Source organism: Pan troglodytes, chromosome 5 (genome assembly GCF_028858775.2).
Source record: "Pan troglodytes isolate AG18354 chromosome 5, NHGRI_mPanTro3-v2.0_pri, whole genome shotgun sequence".
Lineage (NCBI taxonomy): Eukaryota > Metazoa > Chordata > Mammalia > Primates > Hominidae > Pan > Pan troglodytes.
This window is the reverse complement of record NC_072403.2, coordinates 119096103-119122510: the sequence shown is the minus strand read 5'-3', so window position 1 is coordinate 119122510 and position 26408 is coordinate 119096103. Positions and strand designations below refer to the sequence as shown.

The 26408-nt window shown below is 41.8% G+C and overlaps 1 protein-coding gene across 4 annotated transcripts in view; it reads left to right on the top strand.

The window, feature by feature from the left end:
* Positions 1-26408, top strand: part of PDSS2 (decaprenyl diphosphate synthase subunit 2) — a 308958-nt gene that overhangs the window by 257376 nt on the left and 25174 nt on the right. For 3 of the 4 annotated variants that reach the window (XM_001146753.8, XM_009451779.5, XM_063813336.1), the window contains one exon: positions 9762-9794. In XM_001146753.8, the coding sequence (XP_001146753.1) occupies positions 9762-9794 (33 nt within the window). Of the gene's footprint in view, positions 1-4565; positions 4699-9761; positions 9795-26408 lie in introns of those variants that run through there. The other variant, XM_054686179.2, reaches the window with a different exon arrangement.

Below are 26408 nucleotides of genomic sequence, written 5' to 3'. Positions count from 1 at the left end.
ATGATCAAGGTCTGAGCTGCGAGGGAGGTAAATCTGGCTATATTATATAGGATGAAAGGAACAAAGAGGTACTAAAAGCAAGGAGATCAATTAAGAAGTTTTTGGAAACCCATTGATAAGCACAAGAGAAAAGCCCAATCAGAGTGTTGGCAATGAGAATGGGAAGATAAGGAGGTTAAGCGTAAAACTCATTTCAGAGAAAATATATGGGACTAGAAAACTGATCTGATAGGGAGAGGCTGACAGGTGTGGACTGGGGAGTGGCACTCAGAGGCTAAAACAAGGATTTTGGACTAGGATAACAGAAAAAATTAGGCCATTAATAGAAATAGGAAAGTTAAGTGGAAAGACTGGTTTAACTTAGGTTCTTGACATGGTGAGTTTGAAGTACTCCATCAAGGTTGATGGCCGTTGCCTTGGGAACTTGCTGCTGGAGGAAGCAACTAAATTCTACTATTAGCCTGATTTCCTTAATCATGGCCTTTCTGAGACCTGAGTAGATTTTTTTTCCTGGTCACACTGTACAATTTAAAATTTCATGTTTCTTCCAGATTCCAAGAGAGCAGCATAGCAAGAAAAACAGGTTACAAAGAAATAACAAGACCTCTGAGCAGAGAGAGATTTGCTATGTAGATAATACAAGTAGTATCTCCTCACCTTACTCTAGTATATCTAGTATCTCCTTGCCTCTCTCCTTTTTAAAATTGGACACCATAGCCTTCTACATCTGCTGTTGCTTCTTTTTCTCCAGTGAACCAAAGGAACAGAATATGAGAAAATTAATTCCTTAGACATCCACGCTTGCCTCTAAAAGTCGATTAGCTTTCCCAGTTGAAAGAGATGGTAAAATCAGGTACCCAAGCGAAGCAGTCCAGGTGTGAATGGTGTTAACTTCCTTGCACATGCCTTCTGCGCTCTCTTATTCATAGAGAATGACCAAGATAGCAGAGAAAAGGCCTGCCCTGTTCCTTTATATTCTGCTATCTTTCCAGCTCTGTAACTAGAAAGCCAAGCAACACAAGGCCTGCTTCTACCAAACCAATACTCAGTGGGCTGCTCTAACTTCCGGGCTAGCAGATGTAGTAGATTTCTGATTTGTGACCCTTCTTTCTGTTATCCCCATACACTACACACTGTTTTGTTTTGTTTTGTTTTGTTTGTTTGTTTTTGCAGAGATGGCCAGCCTGAACTGTATTTTAAATAGCATTATAGGGCTGGGTGCAGTGGCTCATGCCTGTAATCCCAGCACTTTGGGAGGCCAAGGCGGGAGGATTGCTTGAGGCCAGGAGTTCAAGACCAGCCTAGGCAACATAGCAAGATCCCATCTCTACTAAAAACTTTTAAAAGTAGCCAGGTGTGGTGGTGTGTACCTGTAATCCCAGCTATTCAGGAGGCTGAGGCTAGAGAATCTCTTGAGTCCAGGAGGTCAAGGCTACAGTGAACCATGATTGTGCCACTGTACTCTAGCCTGGGCAACAGAGGGAGACCCTGTCAGACAAACAAGTAATTAACTATTATAGTAAATGTCAGTGTTCTTAGGGACAAATGCTGAAGTATCTAGGGGTGAGCATCCTTATGTCTAAAACTTACTCTCAAATAATAAATGGTCATGGAGAGAAAGGGGGAAAACAGAAGTGGTAAGGTGTTAGCAACTGTTGAATCTAAGTGGAGGGAAAATGAGTGTTCATTGTATTCTTTCGACTAAAAAGTTTGTGGGGGAAGATAGTTTTCCTTGAAGATTTAAAAAGGAGATCTTTAAAAATGGCAGTTATTCTAAAATATAGCCTGTAACATTTGGGAAGAATAACCTGATAAGTAGAGATGATTAGTCTCTAGCAATTTCTGGACTCCCTGCTGTGGAATATTAGTTTTCTGCTTTTAGAAAAAGGTGTCCCCATATCCAGCTTTCAACTCCAGATAACAGTAGTTGGAAATTGGAAACAGTTCATTTATGTCATCCAATCCTTCTTTGTTACCTGACTTATAAAAAAACGTTTGTTTCTTAAAGTAAAAGACCACATTGTACATCCATTACTTACCAACAGGGAATCTGTCTGCCTTTAGTCTACAGAGACTGGTATATAAACCTTTGGAATTAATTCCTTTGTGCATCCTCTCAATCAGAGTGCTGGCTTTTTTTTTTTTTTTTTTGCTTTTGTATGGAATATTGTTTTACGGTGTTCACTATAGCTGTCCGAGGAGGCCTCCAGTGTCATGAGCACAGGCACACTATCTTGTCTATTTTCACATTTTTAAAAGATAAAACAAGGTTCAAACCACACATTCTCTGTGAACTGCTAAAGATTTGGAAAAAATTACTTTCTTTTCTCTTGACCTGGATTGACAAGAAGCACACCTACAGGAGGCAAAAAGATGAGTGAATCCCTTTTAAAGACCCTAGTAATGAAGCCCTCAGGGAATTGCTGTGTATGGTAGAATTTACAGCGGCTTCTGGGGACGAACAGTGTGGCAGGAAGAGGTTCAGGACTGCTGGCTGTTGAAATATAGATTCCATTTATTTTATATCAGCCTATTTTGGGCCCCTGTGAGAAAGTTATTTTAATAATATCTTGCTCTGGCTGGCCGCAGTGACTCACGCCTGTAATCCCAACGCTTTGGGAGGCTGAGGTGGGCGGATCACCTGAGGACAGGAGTTTGAGACTACCTGACTAACACGACAAAACCCCGTTATACTAAAAATACAAAAATTATCCAGGCATGGTGGTGGGCACCTATAATCCCAGCTACTAGGGAGGCTGAGGTAGGAGAATCGCCTGAACCTGAGAGGTGGAGGTTGCAGTGAGCCGAAATCACGCTATTCCACTCCAGCCTGGGGAACAGAGTGAGACTCCATCTCAATAATAATAATAATAATAATAATAATAATATCTTGCTCTGCTAGAAATACACATGATAAGTGGCAGGTGTCAGAACAAAAAGGGAAAAGTTGCAGTCCATTCTCCTCGAGACTTATGGAGTTTACATAGTTGTTCTCTTTCAGCCTTTGAAGTAAACCCTGATGCACATAGAAGCACAAATTAAAAAAGACATTAGACATAGGCCAGACCAATGATCCTCAAACAAATCAGAATCACAGGGGTAGGCTATGGAGAATCTGCATTTTTCGCAAGCTACCCAGGTGATTCCAATACATCCAGCCCAGCATTTGTGAGAGCCCAGCATCTGGGAACTTCTGGTCTGGTCTGGTGTTCTACAGATCAAGAAATGAAGGCCTATACAAAAATGTAAAAATTATTCAAGTTATTAACCAATGAAGGACTACAAACCATATTTTCTGGCTCCCAACATATCCATCTTCCCAGGTCACAATGCCTCTTGAAGTGTTCACAATTAAGATCTTAGGCCTTTTGCTGTAATCAGTAGACAAGGCCTTTAATCCCTGAAATTTTGAGGTGTATGTCTTGAAATCTCTCTGGAGATCTGTTAACTTCCATTCTAAGGTCTTTTCCTTTAGACGCACTGCTTTTAAGGTTGAAGCACTTAATTACACTAATTCTTCTCTGTCCTAGCCTTTTGTTGGTTAATTTTCATGAAATCATTGAATTTGTTTTCTACAGATGGAAGCTTAGGTTCCCTTCTTTAGTGTATTTATAAATAGAAGGTGGGTGAGAAAATGAAAATATGCCATTGTTCTATATGGGTAAAAATTACATGTAAGGCATCAGCTAAGGGCTCTACATTACCTGCATACTAGCTCACAAACAAAAACATCCAGCTTTCCTAGAACTAGGAGTGAGTAAAATTCGTTTTTCCTGTACATTCCCTGAATAAGTAGTACATAACCAATACATATAAAGAAAAAGCTTCATCCATTTATTCATTCACTCAGACACTGATCTCAACTTGGGATACAGTTGTGAGCAAGAGAAAATTTCCCTGCTTTCATGGAGCTTGGAAGATTGTAGACGAAGCATATCTAAACAGTATTGTGTAGGTAGGTGCAGTGGCCCATGCCTGTAATCCCAGCAGTTTGGGAGGCCAAGGCAGGAGGATCAGTTGCATCCAGGAGTTCGAGACCAGCCTGAGCAACATAGTGAGACCCCCATCTCTATAAAAAATTAAAAATTAACCAGGCATGGTGGTACATACCTGTAGCCCCAGCTACTCAGGAGGCTGAGGCAGGAAGATCACTTGAACCTGAGAGGTTGAGGCTGCCGTGAACTGTGATTACAGCACTGCACTCAGCCTGGGTGACAGACAGAGTAAGACCCTGTTTAATCAACCAATCAAACAGTCAGTCAATCACAATACTTTGTAACCTCCTAGAATATAAATTCCAAGAGGTCACACATTTTGATCTGTTCTGTTCATGCCTGTGTCTGTAGTGCCTAAGCAGTGTCTGACTCATAGTAGGTGCTGAATGAGTATTTGTTAAATGAATGAGCAACCAAGAGGTGTAATAGAAACTATCGCTTCTCCCAAATTAACTATCTTACAAAAAGAATAAGGATAGTATTTAATGAGAAATATCATTTATGTAGGAATCTAAATCATTTATTTGTATCTAACTTGACATATTTTTATTTATTTATTTTTTGAGACAGGGTCTCATTCTGTCACCCAGGCTGGAATGCAGTGGCGCAATCACAGCTCACTGCAGCCTTGACCTCCTGGATTTAATCAATTTGCCCACCTCAGCCTCCTAAGTAGCTGGGATTACAGGTGCGCGCCACCATGCCTGGCTGATTTTTGCTGTGTTGTTGTTGTTGTTGTTGTTGTTATTGTTTGTAGAGACAGGTTTCTCACCATGTTGCCCAAGCTGATCTCAAACTCTTTTGCTCATGTGATCTGCCCGCCTTGGTCTCCCAAAGTGTTGGAATTACCGGCATGAGCCACCGTGCCTGGTCAGTATATTTTTATAAGCTCTAAAGCTTTTTGTGAGAAAACACCATATCAGAATGTCTGTTGTCAGGTATGTTTGGCATATTTAGATATTATACCCATATATCAGCTGGAAACATATGTGTGTGTGTGTGTGTGTATATATATATATATATATATATACACACACACATATATATACACACACACACATATAATATATGTATTATATACCTATAAAAGTTTAAATATTTACCAGAGTTTTTTCCTAAAATAAATGATACTTTTATGTACAAGCTAAAGTGATCAAGAGTAAAATGATTTCATAGAGCTGGAATGTTTATTGTGACAAAATGAAAAGGATATTCGGGTGAGCTACATATCAATAGTTGCATGTTCAGATTATAATGGCTGTGGTAGCGGTGTTGTCATTTTATGTAGGCTTCTACTCTCTCAGCTTTCAAAACATTATAGAGCTGATGTTGAGCAGATCTAGATTATATCCATGGAATTTCTCTGCCGTCATCCCCAACAATGTGTCCCTATTGGGTGACAGGGTAGTGGCCAAGCTAAGAAGACAAAGTAAAGTGAGAGAGTTTGAGGTTTGCAAATAAGTTGTGATTAAGCACAGGTAATTCAAAGTACTAGAATTTTCCAAGATGATTAGCCTATAAACAAAGTATGGGATGGGAAAAATGGTTTTACAGAAATTTGTGATAGGGCTACTCTAGATGTCCTTATCAGTAAAGAATATTATATTCACTCTTCTTACCTGTTGAATTTTTTTGAGACAGAGTGGGAGGTGGCTCAATGCAGCCAAAAGGAAAATTCTACCCCTAAGTCATTGTCAGTCATAGTTCCTCCATGGTTTGCCTTTCACTCTTCAAGTACAGAAGTTCAACTTTCTAACTTTCAACAAATGCTACTTCCAACACTCTTAAGCACCGCATGATAAGCACTGAACGATGAGAATATTGAGAGAGCATGAAGAGGAGATGGTTAGAAGAGAGGCAACATTGACAGTGAGGAAATGACAGATGTGCTCAGTGTTGAGCTGTTTGACCGCAGGAACAATTCTCTAGGACTCCCAGTTTGTGCTTCTGTGAGTGGAAGAAAACACACTCAAAAGTGTTTGATAGAGTCTCTCAAAAATAGTCAACACAGGACACTTCTATGACCCAACATGCAAGGATTTCTCCCCATCAACAAGCAAGCGATCACTTCAGCAAGCTGACACCAGCTGAGTGTCTCTAACTTACTTCTATTTTGACACTTCTTTTTTTTTTTTTTTTTTTTGAGATGGGGGTCTCACTTTGTTGCCTAGGCTGGAGTGAAGTGATATTCACAGGCACAATCATAGCTCACTGCAGCCTCGAACTCCTGACCGTAAGCTATCTTCTCACTTCAACCTCCCAAGTTGCTGGGACAACAGGCACGTACCATATTTTGACACGATCTACCTGGACATAGTGTCAGATCCTATAGGTTGAGGGCTCAAGACTGCACCCCCCCCCTTACCCCACCCCCACCTTCAGATGCCAGTCACAAGCTCCAGGTTACCTGTGCTTCTGATTGACCTGCTATAAAGTGGGGATCCCACGACCACTTCCTTGGGTTCAGTTAATTTGCTAGAGCAGCTCCCAGAACTCAAGGAAACACTTACTTTCTTTTTCACAGCTATGTGAATTTTGGAACAGAAACACTTATACTTACCAATTTATTTAAAGAATATTACAAAGAACACAGATGAGAAGATGCATAAGTTAAGACAAGTGGGAAGGGGCGTGGAGTTTTCCATTTCCTCTCCAGAATACCACCATATAGAAACCTTCATGTGTTCAGCTCCCCAGAAGTTCTCCAAATTCTGTGTTTTTATGGAACAAATTTTTGGGTTTTTGTGGAAGCTTCATTACATAGGTATGATTGATTAAGCCATTGGCCATTGGTGATCAAGTTAACCTTCAGCCCCTCTCCCCTCCCCAGAAATTTGGGGGTGGGCTGAAAGCCCTAACCTTCTAATCCTGTCTTGGTCTTTGCCATGACCAGTCCCCATCCTGAAGTCAGGAGTTGCCAGCCATCAGTCAGCTCATTAACATACAAAAAGGCATCACTTGGCGAGTTTCTGAAGATTTTAGGAGTTGTATGCCAGAAAACTGGACTATGACCAAATATATATTTCAGAATATCCTAGTGTCATTTGAAAAGTGCTGCACTTGAGCAATTCATAGTAGTCAGCAAAAGACAAGGATAAGGATGGACAGTGGAAAAAGTGGAAAACTTGTGACCACAGGATCAGCCTCAATGTAAGATGTCCATTAACCTAAATGAATTCAAGAGTCAGCTGCGAGTTTGAGAACTGAAAGACTAAGCATGTTGGGAAAGTGCTGCTGATGAAATTTTGGTCACAGGCCATCTGTGGATTATTCGTAAGATCAAGGCCAGTCCATATTTGGACAATATCAAAGTGAGTAGCTAGGTCATAAGTGAGCAATACAGATGTGTTCAGGGCTTCCCTACCACTTCTGCAGAAGTTACTATGGTGGGATTTTCAGTGTAGACAAAACTATTTTGGGAAAAGATGCCCATAAACAGACAAACGAATAAATACAAAATATCTAAGCATAGAGACTAACAGCTTGGTTTTAAAATTTCTTTAAGAACTCACTCATATTCCTGTTGGTACAGTGCATCTCAGTACTAAGTTCAAACTCTTCTTAGTTCTCTGAAAATCCTAGAACACTAAAAAACTTCAAAAAGCAGACTGAAGACCTTATTCTTTTTATAGTAGATTGGTTGCAGAGGCCTTTTGTTTCACTGAAAATGTTTAATCACAATTTTAGAGTGGTTTGTGGTGGTGCCAACAACTGTGCATGAACAGTGTTTTATAAGTTTCTTACTATGAAAATAAGAAAAACAAGGGCTGGGCGCAGTGGCTTACGCCTGTAATCCCAACACTTTGGGAGGCTGAGGTGGGTGGATCACATGAGGTCAGGAGTTCAAGACCAGCCTGGTCAACATGGCGATACCTTGTCTCTACTAAAAATACAAAAATTAGCCGGGCGTGGTGGTGGGTGCCTGTAATCCCAGCTACTCAGGAGGCTGAGACAGGAGAATCCCTTGAACCTTGGAGGGGGAGTTTGCAGTGAGCCGAGATACACCACTGCACTCCAGCCTGGACGACAGAGCAAGACTCCATCTCAAAAAAAAAAAAAAAAATGGAGTCATCTTCAGAAAAATTTTTAAAAGATTCTAAAGCAGCAAGAAGGGTCAGGACCATTTTTTTTTTTTTTTTTTTTTGAGACAGGATCTCACTCTGTCACCCAGGTTGGAGTGTAGTGGTGCAACTATGGCTCACTACAGCCTCAACTTCCCAGGCTCAGGCAGTCCTCTCACCTCAGCCTCCCAAGTAGCTAGGACTACAGGTGCATACCACCACACCCAGCTAATTTTTTTTATTTTTTGTAGAGATGGAGTCTCACTATGTTGCCAGAACTGGTCTTGAACTCACGGGCTCAAACAATCCTCTTGCCTCGGCCTCCCAAGGTGCTGGGATTACACACATGAGCCACTGTGCCCAGCTTTAGGACCAATATTATAAACTTTTTTTTTCTCTCACGGAAGTAATCTGCCTATGTTAATTACCTGTATAATGTAAATTTGGACTCAGGAACAAAATGGTCTTGAGACCTAACCCGTTTGTAAGTTGGAGGACTCTTGTTCTATGCAGAAGTGGCAGGAGAAATTTTATTCTGAAGTCTGCAAAACACAAACTGACCTGCCAGCAAAAACTAACCCTGGTTGTTATGTTAAGATTTTTTTTTTTTGAGATGGAGTCTTGCTCTGTCACTCAGGCTGGAGTGCAGTGGCATGATCTCAGCCCACTGCAGTCTCCGCCTCCTGGGTTCAAGCAATTTTCTTGTCTCCTCAGCCTTCTGAGTAGCTGGGATTACAGGCGCCTGCCACCACGCCTGGCTAATTTTTGTATTTTTAATAGAGACGGGGTTTCACCATTTTGGCCAGGCTGTCTCGAACTCCTGACCTCAGGTGATCCGCCTGCCTTGGCCTCCCGAAGTGCTGGGATTACAGGCGTGAGCCACCGCACCCAGCTGAATTTACGGCATTACTAAGAGTGAAACAGCCTGACATTTTGTGCCTCCTGAATTGTTGGAGTATGTAATATTTCCACATAAAGTATTTTTGCCAAAAATGTTTAACCTAAATCTTAGCAGCCTTCTCCAGACCCAACTTTCAGTTTACAAGCAAAACAGAAACAAGTTAAATGACGCAATGAAGAAAGAAGAAAAAGGGATTTTATAAAACAGCTATCCTTGTCTTCTCAAAAAGTCAATGGTTTTTATGAAAAGAAGCATGGCTTTTATTTTCATTTTGTTAAAAATTGGGAGAGACTAGTCTAGGCAAAAAAGAAGAAATGATAATAATAAATAAAAGGCAACAAAAGAGACACAAAAACCAGAATGCAATGTGTGAATCTTGATTAATTCTGGTTTTGGGGAAAAAAGCTATAAAAGATATTCTTGGAACAGTTGGAGAAGTTTGAATATAGATTTGTGTTAGATGATATGGCATTATTGTGAGTTCATTAATTTTGATTGTGGTCATGGGGTGATGTATGAGATGCTGTATATGTATAAGATACATGCTGAAGCATGTGACGTTAAGAGTCGTGACATCCACTCCTGCCAGATCTAGGTAGTGTCTATGCGTGCTCAGTGATCAGTTCGTTTAACTTTTCTATATGCTTGCAATTTACATGGATTATAATATATAGTTCAATATGTATATTAAATAGAGGGAAAGGGGGACAGAGAAGCTGAGTTCTATTCTTTGAGAAGCAAAAATTATAGAAGCACTAAACTTTTAGAGAAGTAACAAATTAATTTTCCCCTCTTCTTTTGTAGGCTCAAGAAAAAGGAAGATTGGACTATGCTAAGGTAGGCAGATTTTATACATACTGTACTATTTTACACATTTCAGTTTGGTGTTTGGCTTTCGTTTATATTTGAAAGGTCAAAAGAGAATGATCACATTGAGAGCTGAAGGACATTTCCTGTTAAGTAACAGGCCAATAGCATGTGGAATAAGGTTCATTCAACAAGAAGTCTATTTATTATTGAGTACCTGTTTCATTCCAGACATTGTATTAGGTATTGAGAATACAACAGTCAACTAGATGAAGTCTTTCCTTTCAGAATATTTACAATTCTAGTGGGGAAAATCAATAACAAAATAAAGGACTAAATAAATAATGTCAAGTGTCAGTAAATGTGATGAGGAAAAATAAACAGTAAAATCACTAGCTATTGTTGAAAGATGCTATGGGGTGTGGATGGAAGACAACCTTTAGGGCCATCAGATAATACGTAGAAAGCACCTTACAGGATAGACTTGAGCTCTCAAAGGCAGGAGTTCTTACATCACCTGTGGAACTTTTGAAAACACATGTGCCTAGGTACCACTGCATCAGACCCTCTTTCACCAAGATCAGAATCCCCTGATGGAGAGAGCGGTACAGGGGCAGGCTGGAGTGGTTTGAAAATGTCTCCACAGATAATTCTGACACACAGCCCTGGTTAAAAACTGCTGCGGGAGGTCAGATTTCAGTGCATCAGTACAGGCCTAGGAACACACTTGGGTCATGTTCTGTTTCCCCTCAGGGACAAATGGAACATTTAGCAGGTGTATGGCATGTGTACAGCTGCTTGGCTAAAAGAACATGTCAACCATCTGATTTATGCAACAATCAGGAATATCCAGGATGTGAGCACACCTGCACTCCAAAGACAGGGAGGGAGAAACATGACCCAGAAGGGCTCTGCTTGCCATGGGACAACCAAAACCCTCAAGGGCCTCTCCAGAGCTGACCTGGAACCTCGCACTCTCCTGGCAGCCTAGTGGGGCACACCCATGGCCCCCGCCTTTACTCTTCTTTCCTTGCTGAAAATAAAGTCTCTCTTTTTTTTTTTTTTAACAATTACAAAATAGATTTACTTTGAACCACTGGTTCTTATACCCAGAAACATATGTCAGAATTACCTATGGAGGTTTTAAAAAATCTGTAAGTCCAGGTCTCCCGCTTGGAGAAGGTTGCAAAGCAGGTCAGGACCTGAGTGTTTCTAAAAAGCTCTTCAGGTAGCTCTGATGTTTCCTTCCGGTTGAATCACTGAATTTAGGTTGACGGCGATACTTTGGTTTTTGGGGTTTGGGGGCCATTTGCGGTAGGGTGTGGGAAGCTTTTCTTACAGATTTACTAGGAGCAGCAAATAACTTGGTCTCTGGCTTTTTTGGAGTCTGTCTCAGGTCTTTTCTCCCCAGTTAAGGATTTTTTTTCCTTCACTGCCTCTTCTTTGATTTTGACTTTTTCCCTGGGCCTTTCCCTGGGGTCTCAGACTCTGCAGCTTTTGGGGTCTCAGAGGCTGTCAAGTCCTTTCTCTTCCTCCCATGAGGAGTGTTGGGACAGTCTCTCCTTTTGTCTGCCTCCTTCAAGAAAAACTAGATAATAGGAACACCTCTAAACCAAGGGCTTCCATATCTGCCACTCGGTCTTAGATGTGTACTTGAGCCTCATCATATACCCAAACGCAGGCTGTGGACTTACCCTCTTGGGTCTCCCACAGGCATAAGAGCCCAGTGCATCTTAAACTAAACTAAACATCTTTTCTGACATCTCTGGCCTTTCTCTTGCTGTTGTTTAATGACTTTATTTTTTACAGCAGTTTTAGGTTGACAGCAAAAGTGAGTGAAAAGTAGAGTTCCTATAGCCCCTGACCCCAAACACATGCAGCCTCCCTCACCATCAGCATCCCACACCAGAGAAGCACATTGTTACAATTGATGAATCTAAGGCCAGGTGCAGTGGCTCATACCTCTAATCCCAGCATTTTGAGAGGCTGAGGTGGGAGGACCATTTGAGCCCAGAAGTTCAAGACCAGCCTGGATAATATGGCGAAACCCTGTCTGTACAAAACAGTGTAAAAATTAGCTGGGTGTGGTGATGAGCACTTGTAGTTGCAGCTACCTGGGAGGCTGAGGTGGGAGGATTGCTTAAGCCTGGGAGCAGAGGTTTCAGTCAGCTGAGATCATGCTGCTGCACTCCAGCCCGGGTGACAGAGTAAGACCCTGTCTCAAAGAAAAAAAAATTGATGAGTCTACATTGGTGCGTCGTTATCACCCAAAGTCCATATATTGCATTAGGAAGGTTGCAGTCCCTGGTGCTGGACCTCTGAGACTTTTTTCTTATCCTCTCTCCTGTGATTAGCACTGTCATCCCACCAGTCAACCATGTGAGAAACTTATCATGTGAGAAACCACTCCTACTCCCCACCTCGTGTTCCATGACCAAGTCATACCAGTTTTATAGCCTACATTTTCTTGACTCCAACTCCTCCTCTTGATCTCTCTTCCATTCCTCGTGCTCATAGTCTCTTCATCTGAACACTGGAAAACCTACTGCTCAGTCTCCACTGCCTCTCTTTTGTCCCCACAGATCTTTACCAGCCAGAGTGGCTGTCAGAAACCAATCTGACCGTTTCTCTCTCCAGCTTAAAACCCTTCATTGCTCTAGGCCGGGCACGGTGGCTCACACCTGTAATCCCAGCACTTTGGGAGGTGGAGGTGGGCAGATCACGAAGTCAGGAGATCGAGACCATCCTGGATAACACGGTGAAACCCCTTCTCTACTAAAAATACAAAAAATTAGCCGGGCGTGGTGGCGGGCGCCTGTAGTCCCAGCTACTCAGGAGGCTGAGGCAGGAGAATGGTGTGAACCCAGGAGGTGGAGCTTGCAGTGAGCCGAGATCACGCCACTGCACTCCAGCCTGGGCGACAGAGCAAGACTCCGTCTCAAAGAAAAAACCCCTTCATTGCTCTGTGTTGTCTATCCGGCACATTCGGAGCTTGCTGGGTTGGCATATACAGGGCTGTGTGATCTCTCCCCTAAAGAGACCCTCCAGCTTCATCTCCCAAGGTCCTGCAGCAGCACCAAGTTTCATAAAGCATACTGCTTCTGTTCTCTGCGCCTTCACTCATGCTGTCCCCTCTGCTTAGAATATCCTGCCGTCTTTATCTGGCTCCCTCTGCTCATCCTATGAAGCTTAATTTGGGATTGTCTCCTATAGCAAATCCTCTGTGGTTTCCCAGGCTGGATTAGGTGCTTTCCTCAGTTCCTCAATACACCGTGCATTTCTCAGTCACTGCTCTTACTCTGTTATATTATAATGATCCATTTATGAGACTGATCCTAGACTGTGAGCTCTTGGAGGGCAGAGACAGTTTCTTTTTTCTCTTAGTATATCTGGTACCCAACACAGTACTTGACACTTAGTAAGTGACGAGTGAATGAGCAAGTAAGCGAGTGAACAGAGGCCATGAGTAAGAAAATAGAAAACACACGCAGTAAGTTGGGGAGAAGCAACCTGCTGCAGGAGAAAATCGGGGGATAGGGCATTGGTTCTCAAGGCAGAGAGGAAAGGAAAGCGTTTGACACAGTTTGCGGATATCAACAGGGTTAAGAAGATTGCTTAGGAAGGTTGTAGTAAACTAGTGTGAAGATAAAGACTGGGATTTTTACTGTGGTAGTGACAGAAAGCTAACATATGAATAAAAAGGTAAGGGAAAAGAGTGACAATTGAACATTGATGCTTATTTTGGTTATTTTTGGTTTTTTTTTAAAGATAGGGTCTCACTCTGTCACTCAGGCTGGAGTGCAGTGTCACAATCATAGCTTACTGCAGCCTCCCACTCCTGGGTTCAAATGATCCTCTTGCCTCAGACTCCCAGGTAACTAGGACTACAGATATGTGTGACCACACCCAGCTATTTTTTTTTATTTGTATATTTATTTATTTATTTATTTATTTATTTTTAAGGAACGAGGTCTCGCTGTTACCCAGACTGGTGATGCTTTTTTTATGACTCAAAGAATGCCTCTAGGGTTTCTTATCACAGAAGCACTTGACAATGGAAGAGATTTCCACTGGAAAATGGCAAAGAGAAAAATATGGTGCACAAATAAGAGCACCCCTGGACCAAGCAATGGCTCTGCCACCAACTCACTGCAAAATCTGGTACCAGTCACTGTGTTAGTCTGTTCTTGCAGTGCAATAAAAAAATACCTGGCTGGGGCCGGGCACAGTGGCTCACACCTGTAATTGCAGCACTTTGGGAGGCCATGGGGGTGGACCACCTGAGGTTAGGAGTTTGAGACCAGCCTGGTCAACATGGTGAAACCCCGTCCCTACTAAAAACACAAAAATTAGCCGGGTGTGGTAGCACGTGCCTGTAATCCTAGCTACTCGGGAGGCTGAGGCAGGAGAATTGCTTGAACCCCAGTGGCACAGGTTGCAGTGAGCCAAGGTCATGTCTTTGCATTCCAGCCTGGACAACAGAGCAAGACTCTGTCTAAAAAAAGAAAAAGAAAAAAAATATATGTCTGGGTATAGTGGCCAACACTTTGGGAAGCCAAGGCAGGAGCACTTGAGCTCAGGAGTTCGAGACCAGCCTGGGTAATATGGCAAAATCCTGTCTCTAAAAAAAATACAAAAATTAGCCAGATATGTTGGTGCACACTCATAGTCCCAGCTACTCAGGAGGCTGAGGTGGGAGGATTGCTTGAGCCTGAGAGGCAGAGGTTGCAGTCAGCTGAGATTGTGTCACTGCACTCCCTGCTAAAAATATTAAAAAATAGCTAGGTATGGTGGTGCACGCCTATAGTCCTGGCTACTCAGGAGCCTGAGGTAGAGGATCACCTGACCCCAGGAAGTTGAGGCTGCAGTGAGTTGTGATCACGCCACTGTACACCAGCCTGGGCAACGGGAGTGAGAGTGAGACCCTGTCTCAAAAAAAAGGAAAAAGAAAAGAGGTTTAATTGGCTTATGGTTCTGCAGGTATATGAGAAGCATAGTGCTGACATCTACTTCTGGTGAGGCTTCTGGTGAGCTTAGAATCATGGCACATGGCAAAGGGTATTGGGCATGTCACATGGCAAGAGAGGGGAGGTGCCGCACACTTTTAAACAACCAGATCATGCATGAACTCACTGAGTGAGAACTCACTCGTCACCAAGGGCATGGCGCTAAGCCATTCATGAGGGATCAGACCCCCTGACCCAAACACCTCCCGCTAGGCCCACCTCCAACAATGGAGGTCACTTTTCAACATGAGATTTGGAGGGGATAAAACATCCAAACTAAATTGTTCACTTAATCTCTTTGGTCTTTTCTTAGTTTCCTCAGTGCAGAATGAGCAGTTTAGAGTAGTGCTGTTCTATTCCCTAGGCCCATTCTAAATCTGGGAGGAGACATTCTTATCCTGAGGTCCAGACACACTCCTTCACCCAACCGACATTTATTTATTTTTAAATTTAAATTTTTTTTTTTTTTGAGACAGGGTCTCACTCTGTCACCCAAATTGGAGTACAGTGGCACAACCTTAGTTCACTGAAACTTCCGCTTCCTGGGGTCAAGTGATTCTCCAGCCTCAGCCTCCCAAGTAGCTGGAACTACAGGTGCAAGCCACCAATGCCCAGCTAATTTTTGTATTTTTTGTAGAGACGGGGTTTTACCACATTGCTCAGGCTGGTCTCGAACTCCTGAACTCAAAGCAATCTGCCCGCCTCAGCCTCCCAGAGTGCTGGGATTCCAGGCATGAGCTACCTCACCCAGCCTTTATTTGATGTTAATATATTTGAGGCACTATGCTAGTGCCAAGACAACCAGCATGAACACAACTGCCAGGGTTTGCCATCACAAGCTCCCTTGACTCCAGCTTCCCTATCTAAAATAGCCACTCCACCTTTGCTCTGTTTTTTTCTCCTTAACATTTATCATAACATAAAATTATCATTTTGTATTTAAGTGCATGTTTATTTCTTCTTCCACTAGCACGTAAAAGATCTAAAGGCAGGTGCTTCGGTGGCCTTGCTCATGGTTGCATCACCCTCCCTAGCACAGGCTTACTTACGTAGGAGTGCTTGACAAACATGTGTGCATGAGTATTACATTCGTGTTATGTTAGGAGACGTACAGGAGGTTAGGAGAGGTCTGGGATCGAGGACCGTAGACTCAAATTAGTCATTTTAAGAGGTTTTTTTTTTTGAGATGGAGTTTCACTCTTGTTGTCCAGGCTGGAGTGCAATGGCACAATCTCGGCCCACTGCAACCTCCGCCTCCTGGGTTCAAGCAATCTCCTACCTCAGCCTCCTGAGTAGCTGGGATTATAGGCATGCACCACCATACCCAGCTAATTTTTGTATTTTTAGTAGAGATGGGGTTTCTCCATGTTGGTCAGGCTGGTCTCAAACTCCCAACTTCAGGTGATCCGCCCACCCTCGGCCTCCCAAACTGTTGGAATTACAGGCGTGAGCCACCACACCCGGCCTTAAGAGTATATTGACTGTGTAATACATTCCATCCCAAAGTTGCCTAAGGTTGTCTTTTCAAGTGCCCAGTAATAGTATTTCTCATGCCAGTAAATAGAAACCCACCCCTCCTTGAATATGTAGTGCTATTCTGATATTTAAAGACATAACTTGATTTAGGTAGTTAATCCAGACCTGTCATCCTTACACAGACTTAAATCCAAGTAACATAGAGAAGAAAGATTATATCTTTCTCTACTAAGTCTTGGGGAGATGTCTGCAGTATTATGCCTTATGCAGTATGTTATGGACTCTTGGCAATGCATCTCATGACCTAAAGTCTACTCCTCCCTGCTTTGTGTGCTCTGCTTTTTGTGGTCATGATGTTCAGGCTAATATAGGCATCACACTTAGTGGCTTAGGGTTCCCCTGGTAGGAGTTATTTGTAAAATAGTATTTGAAAAACTCAGCAGCCATTTCAGGAGACTATTGTGAAATTCATTTATTGCTGGAAATTTCTTTATTTCCAAGTGATAGGTATTTGTAAACTCAAAAGCCAAATTTTGTCTGAAAAGTCAGATATCAAGAAAGTGTGCAGCCATAAAAAGGCATGAGATCATGTCCTTTGCAGGGATACGGATGAAGCTAGAAGCCATCATTCTCAGCAAACTAACACAGGAACAGAAAACCAAACACCGCATGTTCTCACTCATAAGTGGGAGTTGAACAATGAGAACACATGGACACAGGGAGGGGAACAACACACACCAGGGCCTGTTGGGGGGTAGGGGGGCGCGAAAGGAGGGAACTTAGAGAGCGGGTCAATAGGTGCACAAACCACCATGGCACATGTATACCTGTGTAACAAACCTGCACGTTCTGCACATGTATCCCAGAACTTAAAATAATAAAGAGTAAAAAAAAAACTATATAATTATTTCAGTCATGCACTCTGTGGCTTTATGGCCGATCACTCAATTTTGTCAGTTTCAGATGGTGAGGTAGTAGGGGAGAGTGTGGAAGAGGTGATCATTTTAAAATCATTCTCAACTGGACCTTCAACATGTGTGTCTCATTCAGCAAAATAGTGGTCTGTACACAGACACTCAGCTAGAAATTGAATTACTTTTTAATTGAGTTCCTGTTGTGATAGAGCCTGGATATGAATGCTTTACACTGCTGTAGTACCTTTCATCCTAAGATATCAAAGCACTTGACAACTATTAATTCATTACATCTCTCCCTGTCTCTTAAAGTAGTTAACACAGCACTGGAAGTCACTCTCCTCATTGCTGAAACTCACTCACCTGGGCAGTGGGCAAAGATGGAAGCTGTTTAACTGTGTAAGGCAAACCTACCTTAGTCGCTTTTAAGATGGAAAAACAAGGAATATCTTACCTAGTTAAAACTGCAGAAGTTGTATTAGATGGAATGTAATTACCAGAAGTGAAGTGTGACCAGGAAGCTAACACTTTTGCTCCAGTGCACAATGCTGTGGGGATCTTAATTCCAGTGACTGTCCTGCAGCCCTAGGTGCACATCTCAGACTGTTCCAGCTCTTTAGGCTTCTGGCCTCAAGGTTAGGCAGAGCCGCTTCAGCTCAGTGCTAGAGGGAAGAGTGCCACCTATTGAATTGTAGGAATTCTTGGAGATGTGTTGGGACTGGTGGAGAAGGCTCTCGGACCACATTCACGTTTGGTTTGCCATGGTAACTAATATATATATCTAAAAGAAAACGAATATGTTGACTACTCTTGCTTAGAAAAACATCGACAAACGTCTGTGTATTTTCCCCAGCTGGAGCTGAGCGTATGCCTGTAGTTTAGCCTACTGCTACTTGAAATAAGCATGCTGCTAAAAAGACTGAGGCAGATGGTATTTTTACCACTTCAGGCAAAACATGGCACCTATGGTTCGACTTTCTACAATTTTAATTTTTTAACATTTTCAAAATGGCTTGTTTAAATATCTCCGTCACAGAGACACAGACTTTTTCCCAGTTTCTTTTTAATAATTGCTTCAGATATATAGATATGAATAACCATCAGTTGGTCAAAACCAGACTGTTCAGCATTGTAGAGCCTGCCTTCTGTTCATTCTTTCACCAGTGCCTAGGACTGTGCCGTAAATGAGCTTTGACATTCGCGCTCATTTTGATACAAAGACACTAAGTAGTTTATAATAGCTTGCATTATATTTATCTCTAGTCTTTCTTCTTCTCTTCTTCTTCTCCTTCTCCTTCTTCTTCTTCTTCTTTTTTTTTTTTTTAGATATAAGGTCTCACTATGTTGTCCAGTCTAGAGTGCAGTGGCTACAGCCTCGAACTCCTGGGCTCAAGAGATCCTCCCATCTCCACCTCCCAAGTAGCTGCGACTACAGGTGCACTGTCTCTGCACTGGTCTTTCTCTAGGCTTTATTGTGCATTTCATATCATTTGTCTCATGACTCAACACAGAAAAGGGAGGTTTTTGCTGGTTTTTTTAATGTCCTCTTATGAGGATCATTCTAAGCACAGAGAAATAATTGTTCATGCTTAAGCACTTGGTAAAAAAAAAAAAAAGATCTTCCAGATATTAATTCATTAGCCATCCAGTTCTCTGTCAAATGTAAGAGATTTTTTATACGGATAGGGTTTTTGACTCATCCTCCCTGCTAGAATTTGCTCAGGGTTCCAGAGTGGCACGTTCTGGCTCTATCCTCCCATGCCTCTCAGACATCAGCATTTAGCAGCTGCTGCTCTCCTCTGTCCTCTTCACCCCCAGAAGTCCTTGCACATTTGTTTTATTATAAAATGCATTTGCATAGAGCACACATTAAAATTCTCTTCCCACCAGCAAACAGTAATGTCCACAGACATTTGCATTTGCATGATCACATATCATTACTTCCCTTTAAAAAGAAAAAAGTCTTTCTTCTCATGTCATGATTCTCCTTTCCAAGGTTTGCCCTTTTAGTCATTTCTTCTTATTACACATAGATGCTTCAGCCATTTTTCTGCATATTGAGTCCAGAATTTTCTTTTTTGAGCCTTGAATATAGAAATTTTTTGTATATAGTATTGTTCTTTTTTTACTGACAAAGCCAGACTCCTTTATTCGTTTATTTATTTATTTTTGGTAGTCAATTTTTGCGGCTAGATCCTTCCCATGACCCTAGCAAACTGGCTCTGAGACTTTTTCACACTGACACATTAAGAAAACAGATGTTGCCAGGGACACAAACACTGCGGAAGGCCGCAGGGTCCTCTGCCTAGGAAAACCAGAGAACTTTGTTCACTTGTTTATCTGCTGACCTTCCCTCCACTATTGTCCTGTGACCCTGCCAAATCCCCCTCTGCGAGAAACACCCAAGAATGATCAATAAAAAAGAAAAAAAAAAAAAAAGACTACTTTAAAAAAAAAAAAAAAAAAAAAAAGAAAACAGATGTTGCTGTGTTTTCTCTTTCCTGTACCCCTTTCTTGGGCAGATGCTGCATCTCCTACCCTGGGACTTTACATTAGCTCTTTTTTGGTAAAATATGCCATACAACATCACTGAATGCACTAAATCTCTCATTTTCTCTAGCCCCGCAAAGATATATTTTTTCTTTGCTTTTTTTTTGTTTTGTTTTGTTTTGTTATGAGACAGAGTTTAATTCTCGTTGCCCAGGCTGGAGTGCAGTGGCGGAATCTTGGCTCACTGCAACCTCCACCTCCAGGTTCAAGTGATTCTCTCTTTTTTTTTTGAGATGGAGTCTCACTCTGTTGCCCAGGCTGGAATCCAGTGGCGTGATCTCAGCTCACTGCAACCTCCGCTTCCCGGGTTCAAGCAATTCTCCTGCCTCAGCCTCCCAAGTAGCTGCGACTACAGGTGTGCACCACTGCACCCAGCTAATTTTTGCATTTTTAGAGACGGGGTTTCACCATGTTGGCCAGGTTGGTCTCCAACTCCTGACCTCGTGATCTGCCTGCCTTGGCCTCCCAAAGTGCTGAGATTACAGGCGTGAGCCACTGCACCCAGCTCAAGTGATTCACTTGCCTCAGCCTCCAGAGTAGCTGGGATTACAGGCGCCTGCCACCATGCCTGGCTATTTTTTATATTTTTAGTAGAGATGGGGTTTCACCATTTTGGCTAGGCTGGTCTCGAACTCCTGACCTCAGGTGATCCATCCGCTTCGACCTCCCAAAGTACTGAGATTACAGGCATGAGCCACCGCACCTGGCCAAAGATGTCTTAGCATTTAGGATTTCTATTTTAGTGATAACTATGGAGATTGTGGAGCCATTGGCATTGCCCTCTCCTATCTTGTTCCATAAGGGACTTGTAATATAATTAGATAAGACGTTTATAGTAGAATTTAAAGAAAAAAAAATCCATATCAAAATACCATAATGGTATGGGTGCAACTATGTAACTTTTTTTTTTTTTTTAGACAGTCTTGCTCGTCACCCAGGCTGGAGTACAGTGGCATGATTATGGCTCACTGCAGTATTGACCTCCCGGGCTCAAGTGATCCTCCCACCTCAGCTTTGCAAGTAGCAGAGACTACAGTTGCATGTCACCACACCCAGCTAATTTTTTAATTTTTTTGTAGAGAATAGGTATCACTATATTACCTGGGCTGGTCTCAAACTCCTGGGGTCAAGTGATCCTCCCACCTTGGCCTCCCAAGGTGCTGGGATTACAGGTGTGAGCCACCATGACCAGCCCCTGTCCAAAAATTTTAAATCCCCCACTCCTCATTTCCTTAAAACCAGATTAAACCAGTTATTTTTCTCTTGGCAATTACATTTCAGACAACTGTTTTTCTTTGCAGCAATAGTGAGTAGATTCTCTTTAATCTGTTTTTCAAAACAATTAGTTTGTCAGTTTTTGCAACCACTGCTTTGATTTCATATCTCCTTCAAATTGCAATTATTAATGATGGAAAAATAATCATTGATCAGTTTCTGTTTACAGTAAAGCATAGAAGCTTTTGTACCATGTGAAACATTATATCAAAAATAAATTATAGGCCGGGTGTGGTGGTTTATGCCTGTAATCCCAGCACTTTGGGAAACCAAGGTGGGCAGACCACTTGAGGTCAGGAATTCGAGACCAGCCTGGCCAACATGGCAAAACCCCGTCTCTACTACAGATACAAAAATTAGCCTGGTGTGGTGGTGGGTACCTATAGTCCCAGCTACTCAGGAGGCTGAGGCAAGAGAATCGCCTGAACCCAGGAGGCAGAGGTTGCACTGAGCTGAGATTGCGCCACTGCACTCCAGCCCAGGCAATAGAGCGAGACTCTGTCTCAAATAAATAAATAAATACATAAATAAAATAAATAGATTATAATCACACATGCGATAGTTAGTATCTTAAACCAGAGTTGTGCCTTATTATTAGCCTTGGTCTTTTGCAAAACATTTGCCCTCTCAACATTATTCATTCCTATCATCAAGCTAGTCTTTTTTCTCCTTAACTCTTTCAGTATATTATTTTGTATTTGTCCCCAGTGACTATCATCTTGCTTTGATTATCTGTTCCTCTAATTTCTTCATGTTATTTTAAAATTAGATTCTTGTTCTCTGAGGTGTTAGCAATCCCACACACCTCAGTGGCATCAGCAGATTTAATTATCATAATCTCTATTCCTTTGTGGATCATGAATAAAATTATTAAATGATTTTAATGATAAGCATCTTTATGACATCATATAACATGCCACCCTCTCAGTTAGCCCAAATAATTTTTTTTTTTTTTTGAGACAGAGTCTTGCTCTGTCACCCAGGCTGGAGTGCAGTGGCACAATCTTGGTTCACTGCAGCCTCCACCTCCTGGGTTCAAGCGATTCTCCTGCCTCAGCCTCCTGAGTAGCTTGGATTACAGGTGTGCACCACCATGCCTGGCTAATTTTTGTATTTTTAGTAGAGATGGGGTTTCACCATGTTGGCCAGGCTGATCTCAAACTCCTGACCTCAGGTGATCCACTGGCCTCAGCCTCCCAAAGTGCTGGGATTACAGGTGTGAGCCACGGTGCCCGACCATCCATAATTTTCTTTTTTTCTTTCTTTTTTTTTCTTATTTCTTTTTCTTTTCTTTTCTTTTCTTTTTTTTTTTTTTTTTTTTTTGAGACAGAGTTTCACTCTTGTCACCAAGGCTGGAGTGCAATGGCACAATCTTAAATTACTGCAACCTCCGCCTCCTGGGTTCAAGCAATTCTCCTACCTCAGCCTCCCGAGTAGCTGGGATTACAGGCGCGCACTGCCATGCCAGGCTACATTTTGTATTTTTAGTAGAGACGGGGTTTCACCATGTTGGCTAGGCTGATCTTGAACTCCTTTGGGAAGTGATTACCCGCCTCAGCCTCCCAAAATGCTGGGATTACAGGCATGAGCCACTGCGCCCGGCCCCAAGTACTATTGATACTAATTTAATATAGGCAGTCATAAATCTCTTTTATTTTTCTTCAGATTCTATATTCCTAGTTTATTGATGCTTGGTTTAAAATATTATATGTGGCTGGGTGCGGTGGCTCACACCTATAATTCCAGCACTTTGGGAGGCCAAGGTGGGTGGATTACCTGAGGTCAGGATTTCGAGCCCAGCCTGACCAACATGGTGAAACCCCACCTCTACTAAAAATACAAAAGTTAGCTGGGCTTGGTGGTGCATGCCTGTAATCCCAGCTACTGAGGAGGCTGAGGCAGGAGAATCGCTTGAATCCGGGAGACGGAGGTTGCAGTTATTGCGCCCCTGCATTCCAGCCTGGGAGACAGAGTGAGACATCATCTCCAAATATAAATACATAAATAAATAAAAAATAAATGAATAAAATGATATATGTAAAAGTTTACATTATTTAGCTCATAACAATATTTAGTGGGGCAGTCTCTCCCACTCTTCAATTTACCATTTTGTATTACTGACCCCTAAAAATTACATATCTACATAATATCTAATATTTATCAGGAAGCTAAGTCAGGCTTAGATCGTTGATGAAGACCAGTTCTTGACGGTAAGCATGGAATGGTGTCTTGAGTTTGCTCACCATTGCACCGTGAAAGCCTACTACAGCACCTGGTGCAGGATAGGTACCCAATAAATATTTGTTGACTGACTGTCGAATGAATGAATGAATGATGACCCAAGATACTGCACATGTTTTTGCCTAACCTCTGTTCTTCTAATTCATAAGGAATATTTAATTCCACCTTTGTTCCTCTTATATCCCCCCAAGTATATTTTTAATCAAATGGTTGCATCCTCAATGCCTCTCACCCCCTGGGTTGAGGCAGAGAGATTCAATTGGGGTAATCTTTTGAGTCTTATCTGGAAAGCTAACTAGAAATGCCCTTCAGGCTGGCTCTGCGGGTGGATGCTCTGCACTGTGGGATAGCTGGATTCAATTATTGCTCCCAGTTTGTGGTGTCAGAAGCCACCTGTGCACCGGGAGAGCCTGTATGTCTTTATGTCGAAGATAGAGCCCTCTGTCCCTATAGAAAAGCCTGTTTAGTCCATTAAAACTGTTTTAAAGTGGATCTGAAGGGAATACTATCTCTTTCCTTGTCATAAAATATAGTGGAGAGGCATGGGTTTCCCAAAATTATGGTTTTTGAGTGAAAAGAGAAGCACCTCTGTATAGATACTGAACGTAGTTTTAGTAAGTTAGAAGACATCGTTACCTAGATTCATATTTCCACAGTCATACACTAATCCTGCTGTCGGATTTTGTGTTGAATTAAGAATTTTTGTGATTTGAAGCTGTTTGAGCCATCAGAAAGCTGTAGTTGATTCAGTTGGTACATCTGAAGCCATTCCTCCATATTTCCTATGCAGTGTCTCCAAGCACTACTCAGCCTCCCCACTTACCACATCAGAGTATTGATCCCTGATAATGTACTTAACCATCTTTCCTGAAATAACAAGGTGGCTATGTCCCTCAGTTTTCAAACAGAATTACTTAGGTAACAGTAGAGATCATGGGACCTGCAGCATAGCTCAGTGAAGTGTGAAATGTTACTAAAGATTGTAGGTGAGTAGATTCTGTCCTTTTCCCCCGAGTCCTTGACATTCTGGCTTGATGAAAGATCTTAGCTAAGGCCGGATGCTGTGGCTCACTCCTGCAAGAAGGCCGAGGCGGGCGAATCACGAGGCCAGGAGTTCGAGACCAGCCTGACCAACATGGTGAAACCCCGTCTCTACTAAAAATACAATATGGCGGGCACCTATAATCCCAGCTATTCAGGAGGCAGAGGCAGGAGAATCGCTTGAACCCGGGAGGCAGAGGCAGCAGTGAGCTGAGATCACACCACTGCACTCCAGCCTGGGCAACAATGTGAAACTCCATCTAAAAAAAAAAAGAAGAAGAAGGATCTTAACTAAATCATAATAAAACCAAAGCTGTACCTCTGAAGATTGATTAGTGTGTAGCGCAATGGTGCCCCCTGTGGAAGATCTCCCTATCCTGGATCTAAGAAGATTATGCTAACCTGTATCTTTAATTGATTCCTAAGATTTGTGTGCAGCTGTCAGAAAAATGGGTAGACCTTTCAATGTGCTGTACTTTCTTTAAGATGCATGCCATTGTATGCATGCTTTGCAGCGTACACTGTTTAAGACACACACTAAACACCTTAATCAAATGGTTCTATCGAATTCTGTGAATCCCCTCTTTTTATAGAGAAGAGCTCAAATAACCTAACAGTGTCCACACAATTATCTCACAGGGTCAAGATTCTACTCAGGTCTGCTGACTTCACAATGTGTATTCTCTTTTGTTATTTGTTTTTTTTAAGAGACAGGGTTTCACTATGTTGGCCAGGCTGGCCTCGAACTCCTGTCCTCAAGTGATCCGCCCACCTCAGCCTCCCAAAGTGCTGGGATTACAGATGTGAGCCACTTCGCCCAGCAGCAGTGTGTATTCTTTACCACCATACTACTTCTCAAAGTGCTTTAGACATACTACAAAAAGTCGTTGTTGTATTCAGGCTCTGATCTTGCAAGCATCCAGAAAACGGTGTGTATTAGTCTATAATCTAACATAATTCTGGTCTCAGAAATGTGATTGTCTAATAAATGACTGTGCTAGGATTTATGTTTGCTGAACCAGTGTAATAATTATTGTGACTTTAAGCTGATAAGCATGCTTCACTTTTGAAAAGAAAGTTTTATAGATAATAACCATTTAAAACAAACTCTGATCATCATTCTCTTGAAAGAGGCACAGTCTAAGTTAACAAATACACCGTCCATAACACCATAGCGTAGAGGCCTCCTACATTTGGAAGAGCTGTTAATCTTGCAGATATGATTACACTTACATGGCACAGAGTAAATATACATTCTTCACCTTATACGTTGGCCCCCACACTGATGCAACCTACCTAGAAGACGTGGCTGAAGCCTACATTTATTTCATTAATAAATGTAGATAGAATTTCTCTGTCGTTTGAGGTGCTTTCTTGTGAAATTATAAATGTGTTTTAAACTCATCTTATATCAGGATGTATTTTAGGATGCTAGGAATCTAGGATCACATGGATGATGATAGTGGTAGTTTGGGGCAAATGGTCCCTAGGTATCAGCATCCAAATACTAAAGCACATGAAAATTGGAACATGAGAAGGATATAAGAAATGTATAAGATAGGGATTCAAGTAAAATAACAGAAACCGAAACTCATTCTTAACATAGTTTATATATTCCTCAAATACCCCCAGGACTATTTGATTCCTATATGATGTGAATGCTCTCATCCCACAGTATTCTTTTTAATTAAATAACCAGCTTAGTATTTGTCATGAGATTACAGAGCTTACTATTTATTGATTCACTCCTAAAAAAGCTACAGGCAAGAGTGGCTCATTGCTGCAGTCTACAGCCTATGACATGTTTTGCTTGTTGAATTTCTATTACCGAGTTTGCTAAAAAGCTTTACAGTCCCAGTTTTGCTTTTGAATTTCAATGTGTAGAATTAAGTTTCTCTTTGGAATATGATACTAAAATTAAAAATTAACTTTGAATCAGAATATGGATAAATCCATGATTATTTATAAATCACCAAATATTCCTTTGGAGGACATGACAACCAAGAGGCAGTGATTGCTTTTCCTGTGAAATTAATCCTAAATGTAATATAATTCCATATTACTAACCTCAAATGCCAAACCTATCAAATGTTGATGCAAGTTTATAAATTAAGAATTACAGGCTGCGCATGGTGGCTCAC